This window comes from Varanus komodoensis, unplaced genomic scaffold, assembly GCF_004798865.1.
Source record: "Varanus komodoensis strain SLA01 unplaced genomic scaffold, ASM479886v1 scaffold1, whole genome shotgun sequence".
NCBI classification, from domain to species: Eukaryota; Metazoa; Chordata; class Lepidosauria; order Squamata; family Varanidae; genus Varanus; species Varanus komodoensis.
Window position 1 is genome coordinate 88,372,498 of NW_025335268.1, and position 18,187 is coordinate 88,390,684.

The following is an 18,187-nucleotide window of genomic DNA, read 5'->3' on the forward strand; positions in this document are numbered from 1 at the left end:
TGGGTTGCAAAAGTATAATGGACACTCTGGGGAAAATGAAGAATTTCAATCTCTTAACCTGTTGCTTTCCATGTCTTTTAAAACCGTTGTATTTGACAGACAAATTAAAGGGGTAAAGATTGGCAAGAACTTATTTTTCTCCAGGGTACTGTCTCTGCTCTAACAACTTATAAAGTTCCAAAGAAATCAGCAGAGCAATCTTAACTGATTAGTGTGACCAGATTGCTAGATTGCCAACACTTGCTACTAGATTGCACATGTTTTTGTTCCATCTTTGTGTTGTCATTCATTCTGCTCTGTTTAAGAACTTACAGTCTGTATGGGCTTGGTCACCAGTGAAATGCCCTTATACTTGATGATCTTTTCTAGTTCCTTCATTGCTGCCCTTCCAAGTCTCAGTTGGCTTCTAATTTCTTGGCTGCAGTCTTGGTTTGAATTGATGACTCCACAAAGATATATAAAATCTTTCCCCTTTTCTAGTTCTTTCTTAGCATTTAATTTCATAATTCTTCTGTAGTCATGATTTTTGTATTTCTTAATATTCTTTGGCAATCCAGCTTTTGTAATTCCTCCTTTCACTTTTCTTAAGAGTCTTGGCAAGTAATTGCTGCTTTCTGCCAGTAGTATGGTATCATCTGCATATCTTAAATTATTGATTTTCATTCATCCTTCTTATGGGGCTAATCAAGCTTTCCTCGTGATATATTTTGCATACAGATGGAACAGGTAAGGAGAACCCTTCTCTGACATCTCTGCATGTAAGAAACCATTCTGTTTCTCCACATTCTGTCCTAACTGTAGTTTCTTGTCCATGATACATGTTATGCGTCAACCCAATCAAGTGCTGAGGCACTGCCATTTCTTTCAGTACTATACATAGCTTCTCAGGATCCACACAGTCAAAGGCTTTGCTGTAGTGTAGAATGCATAGACTAATCTGGAGTTCTTTGGTATATTTGCGATATGATTTCAGGTGCCTCTTCCTTCTCAGAATCCATCTTGAGTATAAGGAATGTCTTGCTCCATGTAGTTATTACTACACCCTGTGTATCACTTTGCTCGCATGGGAAATTAGTGCAGTGGTCCTCTAGTTGCTACTTTCTTTTGTCTCTGCTTTCTTGGGAACTGGAATGTGTATTGAATGTTTCAAATGCTGGGCCAATGTTTTCTGTACTTGTTGGCAAATTCTTGTTAGGATTTGGACAGATTTAGTTTGTGCAACTTGGAATAATTCTATTGGTATCCTATTGACTCTGGATGCTTTAATTCCTTCCAAAAGCTTCAGTCACCCATCAATGCTTTTTCTTTCCTTTTCAAAGTAATTGTGATTTTACTGTCTTTCCTAATAAATTGAGTAATGCAAATATTTTCTTATGTGGACTTTACATTCCTTATCAAAGTTCTTTAAGTTGTTCTTGGCACTCTGCTTCTGTTAGTGATCTTTTCCATCTTGACTCTGATTTATGATATTATTAGTTCTTGGTCACTACCGCAAACTGCTCCTGGTCTTGTTTTGGCAGCATGTTAAGGTGTGCATCCACCCACATGTGAAACAGACTCCTTAGAGAAGTTTGCCTGGTGGCAGCTTTGCTCTTGTTTTTACCTCCAGGTGAAAACATGTCTCTTCTCCATCCATTTAAATAATGTTAATAATTAATGTCTTAATTTTATTGTATTTTAATGACTATTTGGTTGTCCATTTCACCTGGTCTGTCTATGTTAGTATTGTTATTAATTGGTTGTTCTTAAAGATAGTTTTAATCATTGGCTGCAATTTTATTGCTGTATGCTGTGTATGGGAGCTCATTTGAGCTGTTTGGCAGCTTATAAATATATAAGTAACTTTATAAGTAACTTTTTTATTTTAATTTTGTTCTATATTTGTGTGTGTTGCTTAGAGAATATATGCTATGAAGCAGTGAAGAAAACAACAAATGATATCTGGGGATGCGAGTAGGTTTGTTTATCCTTATGTGTCTTGCACTGAATCCACAGTATGCTCAAATTATGCCATTTTGCCCTGTTACATGTTATCACTGAGTACTATCCTTACTGTTTTTGGCTGAAGGAACCTATTCTTTGCGATTGAAATTAAGGGATTTGGACAAAGATTGTTGAAGAAATTGCATTGCATTTGTTGTCTGGGGGTGATCTTGATATTATGAAAAAGAGAGGCACACAAGAAATTCAGCTTACCTGGCATTTCCATAATGATATCTACTGTATGGTCAAAACAGGCTCTTTTGTTGGCAACAGGGGCTTCCTGACTTCATGTGAGGCTGAACTGCAGGAGCTGATGAAACAGATAGATATCATGGTGGCTCATAAGAAAGCTGAATGGGAAAGCCAAACTCAAGCACTGGAGTCCTGTTTAGCTATACGAGAACAGGAGATAGCTACACTCAGGAATGTACTGGAGGAGAAACGCAAAGAGGTACTTTTATAGATCTTATGACAATTGCCCCACATAAAACTATGCTCTCAACTTTTCTAAATTTCTGATATCAGCATTTTTACCAATTCAAATTAAAGGGACCTACTTCTGGATAAGAATGTTGTAAAATATACCCACTATCTGTTTAGCAATTGAGCAAATCATATTCTTTTTATATTAATAAAATTCTTTTTATATTAAAATCAGAAGTAAGTTGTGGCTTACACTTGTAATGGGTTGGTAGTTGGCACAATCCTTAGGCCCCAAGAATATTTCTTAAGCAGTGGCCTCACAACAAATTGCCCAGTTCTAGACTAACTAACTACTATATCTAGAACTGGGAAATATTTTTTACTCTGGTTATATTAGCTAATAGTTCTAGAAACTGGCCTAGTTGTCATGCTCCTCATTAGGTTATGACACAGTATTTGCTCTACATTCTGCATTTGTTTCAGTATTACTGTGTGAAGCCTGCATAGGGTTTGCAATAATAGGTACATAATTTCCCATTATTTGTGACAGACAATAATCCCAGTTTTATATATGGCAATTTTAGGCTTGTTAAAATATAATGTGAATGTTACCATGGAAGCACGAACAAATTCTGAAAAAAGCATGAGCTGCTCCTGAAACTTTTCCTGTGCTCCCAAGGGTTTGAAGCAATTTTGGATGATACATCACAGCTTCTTGGGGGTTATTTAATCGGCTCAGAGTTGGTTGAATATGTATCCACTGAGCATGGTTATGGAAATCCTACATGACCTGAAGACACCAGGTTCACACAGCACGACAGCCCCAGAGTGGAATTTGTACATTCAGAATGGTGGTTGTGTACAGCACAGCCTCACTATGTGTTAAGTAATCCTTGCTGGTCTGTGATGTTGTACCAATAGCTCCCCATGTCTATCTTGAGCCAAGAGGAAGAATATGCACTGTTGCCTACTTCTGTATCTGAGACGTTGTGAAGGGTGGGATATAAAAACGTTAAATAAACAGTGTAACATGTCACATTGTAACTTATTTAAGACAATGAGCTGCAGCATCCATGGACATCACTCCAGATATTGAACTCCTCAGTGTGGGTTGTTGTGTTGAATATGTCTGGCCAGTGCAGGCTATGGCAAGATTAAACAACCTTTGTATAACCCATGTCCTTTTCTAGTGTTAGCATGGGAAGCAGTGCCTCCTCCTCAGTTATGTAGATACTTGTTACTGTGGTTGAACAGTGGGCTGTGGTCACACACCCCTTTTTATTTTTTATTTTTTGCAGAATTTTTAATCCTCTTTATTTTTGGAACCTTAAACTGCATCTCAGGCTAAAGAGACTTTTGCTCCATCCCCTTTCAAAGATTTGCCATATCAATCTTTTAGCTCATCTAGATTGGGTGGGGGAAGACAAATCTAAGCAACTGAATACAGCCCTCTGCCAAGAGTACTCTGTCCTTTCCCCAGCAATATGCTGGGAGAGGAGGAAGGTGTGAAAGAGAAAAGGGACATCTGACTCACTTTGCGCTTTGCCTCACCCACTGCCCTGACAGATGACTTCTAAGAAAATGTAGCCCTTGACAGCAGCAGGTGGGAACATTTCCCATACCTACTTGTTTGTGTAGAATGGGATGATTTTCACATAGTTCTCTTTGTACTCCATCCCCACCCCTGTACAATAAATATTCACTGTTACATATTTTCTGTACTGTTGTGCTAATGTGTGCTGATTTCTTTAAGACTGAGAAGTTGTGCCAGAGATTGGAAAAGATAGAACAACTGAATCATGAGATGAGTATGGAATATGAACAACAGTTAACAAAAGTCCAGGAAGAGGTGAGTCTTCCTAAGCCTGCCTTTATATTGTACAATGTTTGCCCTTTCATGTAATTTTAAATATATTCAAGCCTTCAGTGCAGTTATGTATTTGTGTACGATAGTCACTAAAATGAGAACTTGTTGGAAGTAAAAAAATGCATCTTTCACAACACTTCTCAATTCTTCTTAAAATTTCCACAACATTTAAATTGTTGTGGAAATTTTAAACAATTATAAATGGTTGTAAATGTTTAGTGGTTATATTATTGCATGGCAATGGGTGTATGGATGCACTGTGCAATCATTGCATTTATTACGAGGTTTAAGGTAGCCTTGTTCATATATAATCTGCTAAAGAAATGGTTGCACTTTCCCCTCTGATTTACCTATGTCTCTTAGTACAAAAGAAGTTAAAGTGATTCCAAAAATTGTAGATCAATGCAAATAGTGTTAACAAGAATGAATACAGCTTGCATGTAGCAAAATGTATTGACTCATTATTGAGAAAATACAGTTGGTGAATGCCTTGTTCTTTAAATCTGTGTTTTATCTTATGCTTTGCTTTATTCTATTAGTCAAGAAATAAAACTCTTTGGGCATCTTTAGCAGCAAAAAAGTCCTAAAACTCCCATGCTGGTTGGTGAATGCTGGGAGCTGTAGCCCATTTTTATTTCTAAAGAACAGGATTACACTCTTACAACAATAGAGCATTTGGATTTCAAACTCATCCTTGGATGAGAAATCCAATTCATGTATAGTAGGTAGGCTCTACATGTATTAAGGTATCATGATAAAGATGTTTTTCTTACCACTTTAGCCATCTTTTGTAGCTTAATTTTCCTTGCTTTGGTCCTGCAAAGGAATCACATTCAGTCTAAGAGCTAAAACTTTGGGGTAGCCTGAAGCCCAAATTTATTATGTTCTCCTTTCTAGCTTATAAAATAAAGCACTTTGCCTCTCCAGTCCTTTTAGGTGGTGCTTGTATGTCTTTCTGAATGGCTGCTGAGCTGTGTGTCCAAAGTTGGTAGTTTCAGATCTTTTGTCTGAAAAGATCTTGGTCAAGCATTCATTCTGCTTTCCCTAGGCTACTGCTTCCACTAGTGGGGAGCAGCCAGCTCCTTATATCACAGCAGTTCTCTCTTTTACATGGGCAATTTAGATATGTTTTCCATATGGCCATGATAATATGGCATTGTGAGAACATTTGAAGCCTGATCCTACACATGTTTTCTTGGAAGAAAGTCCTGTGTTGAGTGATGCTTGTCCTTAAGTAGTTATCATAGGATTGCAGCTTAAATCTATTTTTTAAAATCTTCATTAAGAGAGAAAAGAAACACAAAGACTTGATGTCTGGCAACTATTTTGTCAAAAGGTCTCAGATACTGTGACAGCATTTCATGTTTGGCTTTGACTTTTTGTTCTCCTTTCTTCTTGCTTGTCAGTTATGTGAAGTTAAATGCCATCAGAGGCTAGTAATGCATTAACCTTTTCTCTCTGGAGAGTTAGTTCAAGTCCTGCTTACTCTAGGCCATAACTAAAATTAATTTTGTGCTTTTGCTAGCTGAAGACATTTGTCAATATTTTTAAAAGTCTTTTCATTTCAGCATGGGTAATGGTTCTTGTTTAAGAGGGGCTGCCACCCAGATAGTAAGAATTCTGTCATGCAGTTTTGAGGTGCTGTGGTAAATCCTTGGAGAGATTGGCACCTGGAATGCAGCACTATGGAACAGCAAGGAAGGCTGAAGAGCATTAGCAACTCAAGAAATCTCATAGCAGGGCAGGTTCCAAGTATGTTAGCACTAATGTGTTGAGTCATAAATGCTGCTCTCTTGAGTTCTCCAGTATAGAGTTATAAAATTACTAAAATTTAAAGAATTTTGTTCACAATTTAAAACAAGCCCATTCATGCCATGGACTTCTCCTCCTCCAACTTCAGAAGTGCACAACATCGTTAGACCTGAAGACCTTTTCTGGTGTTGACTGGTGTTCCAGGGGTTGTGCATATGCTCATATCCTCCAACATCCACATTCCCACCACCTACCACCAAAGATACATTTTCCCCTTATTTCCATGAAGGAAGAAGGGCAATATTAGCTATAAGGGAAAGATTTCCCTTGCCAGCAGTAGTGCTACTAAGGGTAATCATAGGCTTTCCCTAGCTAGTGCCAGCTAGGAAAACTCATGGGCCAGGGGACCATGGGTTGTGTACCTGTTCATTCTCTTCATGGCAAAGAAGTGTGACTCTTTATAGCAAGTTAGAGCGATCTAAATCAAGTTTCAGATTTTTAAAAATATATTTTTTGTTTTTAAGTTTAGTTGTATGTTCTCTTGGGTGCTCTTTATCAGCCTAAATATAACTCATAAATTTAGAAATAAATAAAATACTTTCAGGTTGCCATAGAGCTCATTGACAGTTCATGTTTGCATGCCACTTCCCTTTCTTTTATCTTTTTGTGCTTTGTCCCTAGTTATTCAGTTTCTGTTTTATCCTCCATTTTTTCATTTCTGTCTTGACAATTAGTTTGTGTTCGTTTTGATGGAAGGGTGGGGATTATTTCCTTCATTTCCTGTTGTGTTTCTAATGAAAAGTAGTTAACATTTTTTCATTTGTCATGATGAACAAAATTCATAAAATTTTCCAAATAAAAATGCATTCTATATAATAAAAAAATCTATTTTGTAAACTTATAGCTGTTAACCACAATCTAAAGTCTGTCATTCCCGAACAAGGCTTTTCACCCTGACTACTTAAACCAGTTATGATATATTAATAGTTCTTGTCATTGGTGCATAAAATACAGATTTCTTGATTACTAATGTTAGCATTTGTTTTTATGTAACTACTGGTTCTCTACTTCAGTATTTGCCGAAATTATTAGACATCTTGCTGCTTTTATTGCAGCTAGGTAGATTGAAGAGAAGTTATGAGAAATTGCTGAAGAAACAACTGAAAGCATCTAGATATTCTTCTAAGAGCCAGGAGGAGGATCAGTCTGATGTAAAAATCCTGACCAAGAAATTAGAGGTAGGTAAGTGAAATGTAAAATGTAGTCCTTGAACAGCACTGACTAGTTGAGGGCACTGAAAAAAGATTTACGATTAATGGGGTTTGTGTGTAGGTATATGAAAGACTTACCTTGACATAAATCACATTAAGTCATGCTTTTGAGTAAACATGTTTAGAATTCTTTTGTAAAACAAATAAAGAACAATAAGGTTCATTGCCTGTATTTTCTGTTGTCAAGTGCTTCCTGAGCAAAGTGTGATCCTGAACATTTTCTCTCTCTCTTTGTGCATGCATGTAAGAGAGAACTATGTGTTTCATTTCTATGCTATCCCATAGCTGAAGCTCTCTGAGTGGTTTACAGCAGCGCATGAAAGCAGTACAATGAAATTCAATGAGAAGACCATATAATCTTATCAAAAGCCACTTTTTAATTTTAATTTTAATTAAAAGCCACTTTTAATTTTTAGATTAACATCTAAAAAACATTTAATGAAGAATGCCCCTGTTAATTGAAAGACTGAAATAGTTAATCTCTGAAGCCCCTGGATAACCAAATATATCTTTGGTTCAGAATAAATGGCTGCCTTAATCTCATGCCAAAAAAATGACAAGGTTGGTGGCAGGTGGGCCACAGATAGCCCCCCCCCCCCCCCGGTTCCCATCCTCCAAGCCTCCCTTGGAATTGACACCTGGAGAAAGGCCCTGGATGTTGAGTGTAGTGTTAGGGTAGATTGCTGTTGGGAGAGGTGCTCTGACAAGCATTGTGGTCCTAAGCTGTGCTTTATAGATTTAAACCAATACCTTGAATTGTGCCTGGAAGCATAGAGGCAGCAAATACAAACAGGCCAGAATTGGTCTCCTATATTTGGATCTGTGGGTCCTAGTTATTGATCTGGCTGCCACATTCTGCACAAGCTGCAACTCTGGAACAGTCTTCAAGGGAACCTATGTAGATTGCACTGCAGTAATCTAATTTAGGGATGACCAGTGTGCGGGTTACTGAAAACAGACTTTTCCTGTCAAGATAGGAGCATAGCTGGGCCACAAGTCAGAGCGGGTAAAAGGCACTCTGAACCACTGAGGCCACCTGAGCTTCAAGTCACAAAGATATATCAAAATGTGCCCTCAAGCTATGAACCTGCTCCTTCAGGTGGAGTGCAATCCCAATTAGAACAAATTGAATGCAATCCAGTCAGAAAAACCACACATTATGAATGTCTTAGTCTTGTCTAGACTGAGCTTCAGGCTAACAATTTCAAAATATGTTTTGGTTTCCTCCTTATCAGTAACTGTGATTTTAAATTGATAGCAAGGTGGTGTCTTGGAATGCTGGGAGATGAAAATTCCTAAGGAATTTTTTAAAAAGGCATGACTGCTGTAAATCTTATGACTTGTCCTCTAGTTTAAGGCCATATGAGCTAAAAGGTTGGAGACTGTAGATCTATCTTTTCTGTCAAGATGTCAGTGGGTTTGCTTGTTCAACTGGACATAATTATAAATCTGAAAGACTATGTACAGGTGAATTAAAATGTCTTGCAAAAAGCTTCCTCTAGTGTTTTAGAAAGAACTGTGAATTTCTGCTTATGGAATCTTGTTCTTAGGTCTGTTCTAGTTTTCGCTTCATATTGCATGAATTTCTTTAAAGATTCAAATAAATCACCTGTCTAATGCAGTAAGTTTTGTTAGCAGTTGTGCTCATAAAAGAAGTGGTTTCTTGGCAATAAATGTAGCTAATACAATGAACTGATTTATGTTAGTGAGATCCTGCTGACATTCCAAAGTATTTTTTTAATTTTTTTTCTCATCTATACTATTGGCAGGAATGACTTGTTAATAAATGGCTGGCTTTAATAATGGCTACTTCAAGAATATGTAATAAGTAAAAAAAAACCCTGGGTATATTTATATCTCACCAGTGTAGTATAGTGTGGGTGCATTTGTCTGTCTCACACTTCTGTATATAAGAGAGTATGCAAGGGCAGAGGACAAATGAGCACAAATAATTTCATGGAGTGGTATGGATTAGGGTTATTACCAGCCTCCCTGCCCTTCTATCACATTTAGTTTGCATTTTATCTTTTGTATTGGTACTGTGAATTTCACATATTGGTACTGAAAATACATAATTCTTAGTAGGTTTGTTTTTTATTTAAAAGTAATACTCAGCGATTACAGGTGTGTACCCTTGTTTCCTTGCTCATGAAAATAGCATAGATGCTGTATATAAGATGTATAAGTCAAGCTTTAGTAATGGAGAAGTTGGGACAGGAAAATTGACTGGAATAAGTGATGTTGTAATCCATTATGAATGTTTTCCAGACTAATCAGAGGGGGTATTAGTTGTCATGTGTTGAAACCTGGAAATTATATTCTGATTATGAACAGAACATGGTATCTCCCCAGGTCCTTGCACTTTTAGTGATAGATTACTTTAAAAATGAACTGGTGCAAATCCACTGTTCACAGCTCTATTACTATTTGTATCATACATAATGTTAATGGGGCATACATTCATGCTTCACGTAGGAGTGAACACAACACTTAGGCAACATCACAGTTTTCTAGGTACAAACCCTTGTACAAAGAACACTTCGAAGATGTAATATACTTGCAAGAGAAGCACTGTCTTGGGAAAGATATGTGAACTGTGCACTTCATATGATGAAGCTTGTTTGGAAAGACCTGTAGCTGGTTATATTCTGATCTGATAAATGTGGATGACTTTATAATGGCAGAAATTTAGAGAACTGGGGGACTGTTTTCTTCCCATTGTTGGTAGCAAATCACTGGAAGAATGTTGTAGTTTTTTTTTCAAGAGTATCATATCCTCAATCTCTCTGCCAGAAACAATTTAGCTGTGCCTGATTTCTGGATCTTATTGCAACAATATGCAACTTCCTGTTTGCAGAGTACATGATTTGGAGCAAACTCTTTGGAAAGCAGAATGCTTGATTTTTGTACAGTTAGCCATGAGTCTGTTGGTGCTCAACATTCATATGAGCAGTAATTGGCATGAACATTTTAACCCTTGAGAGGTAGCCAAAGTAAAATACAGTTCCTCTGAGTGGTTATCAGATGGCTGGCTAAGCAGGCTCACTGTGGTAGATAAAATTATTTAAGGTAATTGGGATAAAGTAGAGATTGCAATGTAATAGGGATGGTTAAAGGATATGGAACAGACAGAAAATGCTGCATTTGAAAAAGAAGAATACATTTCAACCAATGTAATGAATAGCAATTGACCTTACAGGAGTTCCGCCAAAAATCCTTAGACTGGGAGAAGCAGCGCTTGCACTACCAACAGCATGTGGGTGCACTGGAAACACAGAGGAAGGCACTGGCTGAGCAGTTTGAACTTATTCAGGTAGAGTTAATGAATGATGAGTTGCTTGCCTTTGATATCTGGAGAAAAGACTCTCCCTTCCCCACCCCCCAAAAAAATCCCCTGAGCCTTAATACAATTCAGGCTATTATTGAAATGACTTTGAATCTCCCAGTGGAAGAACCCTCTTCTGTCCAGTTCAGGCACATATCTGGGAAATAATCTGAAATCCATTCAGTGGCTGGAAGGTGGCTTCTCTGTACTCTCAAGTGCCAGTTGTGGAAAGGCCATAACATGATTCTTGTCAGGAAACTGCATAGTGTGAAATGCTTAAAATCTATTTTGTTAAAGGCTCCATAGTTGCCAGGTGGCAGACAGCATGCCTCAAAGTGTATGCAACAGGTTTAAGTAGTGCTCTTTTAAAAATGTTGCATTTCCTACAAAATGTGCATGTGGCAAGATAACCAAAACAGTGTAAATTCATAGTTTTGTCATTTGTGACTCTCAAAGCAAAGGCACACAGCTTCTGCTGTTTCTGAAAAAGTAATCTGTTCATTGAGTTAGTACTGCTGTGGCTTAGTTAGTTTAACTGTCCAGGTGCCAGCTGTAAATAAACTTGTTCCGACACAATCGCAGCAGACACTAATAAGAAGCTCTTGCTGGGAGCTTTGCACTTAATGGACTCCAAAGTTGCCACTGAATGGAAATTCTGCATGGTAGAATTTGGTAGTGATGGGATTGAAGCTGTCACTGATGGTGGCTTTGTAAAAGGCAGATTCTGGTGGATTTGCTTGGACAAAATGTGAGCCTTTTTGAGACAAATGCCTTGCTGCAGCTGTGCCTGTGTTCTTGATGGCTTGGTCTTCTGAAAGTAGACTCTCTTGGAGCTTTGGCTGGCATAGTCTGTCACTGACAGGGCAATAGAAAAAACAGGAAATGGGATAGGATTTTGAAAGTGTAGATTTTTAAAGAGCTTTTAAGTGTAGATCTGCAGTTAGTCTACTTGTGTTGATTTCAAAGGATTGTTCCTTTTTACCAGCAGTATTGAAAAGTGCTACAATTGGACAAAAATAAGATTTGGTACATTTTGTAAAGCTGCTTTGTATGCCTCCAGTATTGCTTTCTTCTTTACCTCATCTAAACTGTGAAAAGTGGATGATAGCTTAATTGGATATGATTTTTATTTTGAATATGGACAGTCAGTCATCTAGCCCAGTCATAAACAACCTCGGTGGCCTTGAGAAGGTATTTCACCCATGGTTATTATTTCTACAATGGAAATGAACTCTAGAAATATTATATAGTAGGATGGAAAATACAGATATCAAAATCTTCAGTCCTGGATCCAGTTTCATTTTTGCTCTTCTAGCATATTGCTAAGCTTTAGTAGAACTATGTTGCTTATGTTGCAGACTCAGCTGTCCAGTCGGAAACAAATGTTTGAATCTGTAGAGCTGGCAAACCAATCTGAAATCCATCATTTAGCCGGCCAGCTGGAAAGGGCCAATGACACTATCTGTGCCAATGAATTGGAAGTGGAGAGGCTGAATATGAGAGTGGATGATTTGACTAATACCAACCAGAAGATTCTGGATGAACATCAAAGACTGTTAGATGAGCTGAAACTTTCCCGAAACTCACTGGAGGTCTGTGGGTGTATTTCTTGGAAGCAGTGTAATGATGGTAGTGGTCTGGCACATCACTAATTAATGGGCTTCCTTCCAGCTTTATGCTGAGCCTCTTTGTGTAAAAGTGCACCTAACCAAGAAAAAATGTCTGGTAGGGGAAGGGGTTGCTCCATGGTATCCTTTACTTGAGTTGTGTGCACACATAGATACAATTAATAGTTGGTGTAAGCCTAATGCTGTTGTTTTATTTATGTATCTATTCTGTTAGAGGTATATTCCACCCTTTTCTGTTAACTCAAAAAACTAGTCATGATCCCAGTCAAAGTATTTATGAACCAGCAGTTTCGATCTTCTCTTCTTGAAGGTTCTCTGTGATGAAAAGATGGAACTGAGAGCCACTTTGCTGTCTCAGGAGGACTTCGTTGATAATGTACGGCTTCATAATGAACAATTACAACAGGAAGTGTCCAAGCTAGTTGAGGCCCTGTGCACCAAAGAGGCTCAGATCAGGTGTGGGTCTTATCATCAAAACTCTGTATACATGATTTTTCCATCCCAACTTAATATGCCCCAGTACTCCTTAAATATCAAACAGATAGAGATGATTATGCATTGTTTGGTAAATGTATTCTTGAAGAAAAGGATAATGTCAGATTTAAGGGTCCACAACATGTTTTTATTTATTTGATTTAATTTGTACACTGTGCCTACCAAGAAAAATGGCAGTCAAGGCAGCTTACAATCATAAATAAAACTTGATTAAAACAATATAACAAATACATTGGAACACCCTTAAAAAAATGTAAGACTTTTTCAAGATATTTTACAAGTAGATTCTCTGTCAATCGGAATATTAAAAAAATAACAACTCTTCCCTGTCTAGACCTATAGGAAGTTCACTTCTCTTTAGAATTCTTCTGGTAGGAAAAGGATAGCATGAATTTTACAAGTGTAATTGTGTATAAGGGTAATGTTTAAAAACAGTATGCCTCTGGTTATTTATACTCAGCATAACTAATCCTGCATTTCTGGGCTTAAAATGGCTAACAGCAGGTTCACACATTTTGAATCTTATTTTTTGAGAATACATTTTCATTGGGTAGGATTTATATTGCTGCCCAATACCAAGTTTGAAATCCCAACACACCCACATTTGCTTTTCCTACAAGTGTTTCTGAATGTGTCATTCTAATTTTTGTCCGGCCTTGATAAATTGCTTGCCACTGACACTGTTCCACAGCTGAGGGACAGTAGGTGGTGGAGGATAGGCTGTCTACAGTGACATACTGGAGAATGTCAAGTGTGGCATTAAGGCTGCTCCTTCTCTGCTTGGCAGTGGGGAGAGGTACAAAGGTTCATCCCTGCTTTCTACGCACCTAATTTGAGGTACTGGTGTGTGCCAGAGCAATTCTGGCAAGCAGATTTGTGTATCTCAATGTAATTGTACTAATTTGTAGTAGTAGTTACAGCATAGGTAAAGGTAAAGCTTCCCACTGCACATGCATGCTAGTCGTGACCAACTGAAGGGGCGGTGCTCATCTCCCTTTCTAAGCCGAAGAGCCAGCATTGTCCAAAAACGCTTCCGTGGTCCTGTGGCTGGCGTGACTAGATGCTTTCACACACAGAACACTATTACCTTCCCTCTGAAGTGGTACCTGTTTATTTGCATGCTTTCCAATTGCTAGGCTGGCAGAAACTGGGGCAAGTAATGGGATCTCACTCTGTTATGTGGCACTAGGGATTCAAAATGCTGAACTGCTGACGTTTCAGTTGACAAACTCAGAGTCTTACCCGCTAAGCCACCATGCCCCTTAGTCACAGCCTAGTTAAGATTAATTCAACTTTCTGTTCTGAATAAGTCTTACACATTTTGTGGCGCAATAGCATCTACAATAGCATTTGTTTTGGTGTGTGTGTGTGTGTGAGAGAGAGAGAGAGAGAGAGAGAGAGAGAGAGCTAGTTTAGAGTATCTCACACACATCTGCTTTCGTTTTTGAAAGTTGAGCAGTATTCTTTTGGCAAAAATAATAAATGAGTTAGATGATAACTGACATTAAGCCATGATTTTTATTTTGTTTCCTTACTGATTAACACCTCAATCTTAGTTTTCAGGATGGAGTGGGAACCTCTACTTTTTTCTGTTGAGGTTTGGAGCTAAAGTGGGTGGGGACACTCCTTCTCTTGTTCTGCAAGCCCCCTCTCTTGTGCTTTTGTTTCCTTTTGTCAAAAGAAAGATTGTTCTTGCCATCTATCACTTACAGAGGGCTTCACCTCTTTCCACTGCTCTTCTCCATTTCACCTTACACCTCATATTTCTTCTTTTCCACCCTAATTTCCTTGGGGGTTCTCTACACTTGTTTAAAATTAGATGAAGAAACCAGACCATTTGTGTAAAATTAGGTCAAGAAACATTAAGCAATAATGTTCTCATGATAACTAACTACACAATACTATTCCTTACATCACTACTCCAAGATTAGAAAAATTGATAACTCATTGTTAGCAATGCTGAGACAGCACTCAAGGTGGGAAATGCAAAGAGTTGTGCTGTTGTCATCTTCAGTTGATAGAAAGATAGTGCCACTATTGTTTCATTGATTGTCAACTCTCATTAATTCATAGCTAAGCTGAAGCTACTTTTGTTGCTTTTAATCACACATTTAGCCTTTTGGAAACACAAACCTTATTAACTGTGTCAGCTGTCCACCTGCAATTATTCTTCAGAGTAGAATTCATGTGACAGACTTTGTTTGCTTATTATGAGACTTAGAACTTGTGATCTATGTTCCTTTACAGGGCATTGGAACAGCAGTTACAGAACAGTGAGAAACCCAAAGGAATCTGCCAAGATGGGGCAGAATTGGACCATATATGCCTGCAGCTAGATCATGCTGAAGTGACTTATTGTGAGGAAAGGTAGATGTTCTTTTCAACAATTTCTTTATATTTTCTAAACAAAACAATATGTACCCTTATTTAGCAATTTATTTTGGGTTATGCAAATGTGTCTTCTTTAGAGATAGCTGATCATGGTATGTTGGGTATGTAATGGGCTTCCACAGGAGGTGGTTGAAGCCCCGTCGCTGGGGGTGTTCAAGGATAGGCTGGACATGCACATGGTAAACATGTCATGAGTGGAGCTGGCTGGAGCCAGGTGACAGACCCCTTCTGACTCGCTCTGTTTTTATTTCATATTAAGGTTTACTGTATACTTGCTGAAGTGACAGAAATAGTTTAGATTATCGTCTGAGTTCAGAAAAGAAGTCCCAGGTCAGGACTGGGGATTCACATTTGGATCCTCCAGTTGCAGCCAGCACAGAAATTCTCTGAGGTCGTAACAGCAATCTTGGAGAAGGGGTGTGGAGCATAAAAGACAGGTGTTGGCAAAATACAAATTATTCTGGCAGCATCTTAGCCTCCCTTTCGAAAATGCCACTGTTAGATGGCCAAAATTGCCCTTTCTCTCCATAAAGGATGTTCATAATTCTCAATTTGGAGGGTTATGGGCAACCCCACTGAATTGTGCTACAATATTATAGCTACAGGTTTTTTTCTACTAGTCTTTTGTTGATCCTAGTGATGAGGTATTAAGGAAAGTCTCCTTACTTTGGGCATTGCTGCATAAGATGTGTGCATCAAAATTATATGGAACTCAAGTATTCTAGCGGGGGAACAAAAAAGCTGCCAAATTCTTTGGCTTCTGTTACAGTAACTTTCACTGTTTTGTTACCTTCTATCTATGGGGGTGCTAGCTTGGGATCTGCAAACACAAAGGGCATCCAGCCATGTGAGGAGCTAATTAAAAAGTGTCGGGAGTTGCAGCTGGCTGAGGAGCACCTCTGCCAGGCCAAGGCTGAAATTACAAAGGTGAGCAGTCTTCTTATCTGAGGAAATAAACACTGTAGTGTGGTATATAATAAAATAGATATGGGTACTGTTACTAAAACTCATGTGGGGGTGTTTGTCTCATTATTTGGTGCAAAAGTAAACAAGTTAAAGAATATATAGATAGTTGGTGTGTTCACACAACAATCCACTTTGCAAATAAGCCATACATGTAGGTTGTTGTGGAACAATCCTTGGTATGCCTGACAGATGATTGAGCTTAGAATAAGTTTGTTCTCCCCTTACCCCATCCTTTTTCATTCTTTTAACCCCTTTTCATTTTCATTAATCCCTTTTCATTCTTTTTTTCTGGGGTTCCAAAAAAGTGCAATTGGTTTATATGCTTCAATTTTGGGGGCCCAGAAACATGTGGAAAAGCATTTATTTATATTTATTTATGTTGGTTTTTCACAGTTGTGCACTTTTGGCATTCTGTTATACATAGTCTTGTCTAGTTGGTGCCCTTGTCAGTTTCATCTGTCAGACACTGGCAGATTGATGAAATGACACTACATATAATGAACACTTGACTGCTGTCAGTTCCCTAGCTGTCAATTGGAAAGCACTGAAAAAGGAAAAAAAATCTGAATAGGTCTATCAAAAGGGGATGGGCATAAAATCATCTTAGCAATATAATCATCTAAGTTTTTAATGCTGAACAGACATTTCTCAGCACCTTACACTAGAGCACTAGAAATCAAGAGGATTACATTGCTGAGAGGAAGATTTTAAGGCAAGATGCTAGGGGGAAATATGCAACCATGAAATCTGCCTATATTTTCTGGTCCTCCTCCCCGCTCCCCCCCCCCCAAAAAAAAAAGGCTCTCAAATATTTTAACACTTGTCAAAGAAAGTGTTTAGAATGGGGTTGGAGGATATAGTTCTGAAATATTTAGAGGCTCAGGCAAGTGTGGAAATGGTAGAAAGCACTGAAAGCAGTCCAGATAATACAGCAAAACTAGAGAATCACACTGCTGGGGGTGGGATACATTTACCACACAGTTTTGATTGGAAAAACCCTTTGCATTGGTGAAATTGTCAAGAGCAGCAAAGCGTCCAGGCACTGTATGATAGGATCAGTCTCCTAGGTTCAGATGACACAGCAGTCCATCATGGATTCAGCATCACCTAGAACAAGCCACAGGTTGTCTGGGTGGCTTCTCACCTTAAAAAATCCACTCTGCAGGAAGTACAAGCTTGTTACCCATGCTGGATTGCTCTGACATGCACACCCAGTTGCTGATATTCATTTTGTATCTTTGGTGCAAGTGAAATAGGTGAAGGCAGCTTTTCTTAATATATCTGACAAAAGAAACCCAATGGAGAAAAAAAGTATGCCAAATGCATGGGGCAACAATAAATATTTTCTGTAGGCACTTGGTAATTCTCATTCTATTGGTTTTTTTGAAACTAACAGAAACCAATGACTGTAACAAAACTCTAGATGAAAAGCTGAATATAGAGAACTGTGGGCTGGGGTGATTATCTGGCATGAGGAGCAGAACTGGCCCCCACTCATAAAACCATGCAAAGTGAAACATTAGTAGGGTCAAGCAGGAGATGAATCACGTTTCTATAGCCACATGTGGATCAAGGTTGGGGGACATACAGAGAACACAAGCATATTTACCAAATATTTATTATGTGGCCCTTACCAGTGCCCCCTCTTTCTTTTTATTCTCCTCCAAGAGTAACTTTGAATAATTTGGTGGTTCTGCATGGGAGAGACTGAAACAGGTCTCTGAATATGAGCAAATATAGGAAACAAATGTAAAAGCTTCCATATACTAGCTTCTAGCTTCCATATACTAGCTTGGTAGCTTCCATATACTACCAAGAGCAATTATATCTGATTTTTCATGAGTGAAGTCTTTAAATTTAGCCCTCTCTCCCATAAAGTCTGTCTCCTTTCATCTCATGACAAAAAGAGAGCTCAGATACCCCTTCTCTTTTACTACTATTGCAAACGTGCCTCCAGAGAAGACTTCTGGACATCATAAGCTATGAGTTATAAGTTACCCATTTCAGATGTTACAGCATTCTAGTGTTTAAAGACGAGGATGTTTTGGAGGAGGAAATATTTGAGGTTGTTGATGTGCTTCCATTC

At 38.3% G+C, this 18,187-nt stretch overlaps 1 protein-coding gene across 10 annotated transcripts in view; it reads left to right on the forward strand.

Moving 5' to 3' along the window:
• CEP63 (centrosomal protein 63) overlaps nucleotides 1-18,187 on the forward strand; it is a 49,694-nt gene that overhangs the window by 7,956 nt on the left and 23,551 nt on the right. For all 10 annotated transcript variants that reach the window (XR_006415127.1, XR_006415128.1, XM_044434242.1 and 7 more), the window contains 8 exons: nucleotides 2,257-2,434; nucleotides 4,160-4,255; nucleotides 7,141-7,263; nucleotides 10,496-10,609; nucleotides 11,980-12,213; nucleotides 12,560-12,705; nucleotides 14,992-15,111; nucleotides 15,948-16,062. Coding sequence is in view for 8 of the 10 variants with exons in the window: in XM_044434242.1 (XP_044290177.1) it covers nucleotides 2,257-2,434; nucleotides 4,160-4,255; nucleotides 7,141-7,263; nucleotides 10,496-10,609; nucleotides 11,980-12,213; nucleotides 12,560-12,705; nucleotides 14,992-15,111; nucleotides 15,948-16,062 (1,126 nt within the window). In the remaining 2 variants the exon portion in view is untranslated. The remainder of the gene's footprint in view (nucleotides 1-2,256; nucleotides 2,435-4,159; nucleotides 4,256-7,140; nucleotides 7,264-10,495; nucleotides 10,610-11,979; nucleotides 12,214-12,559; nucleotides 12,706-14,991; nucleotides 15,112-15,947; nucleotides 16,063-18,187) is intronic.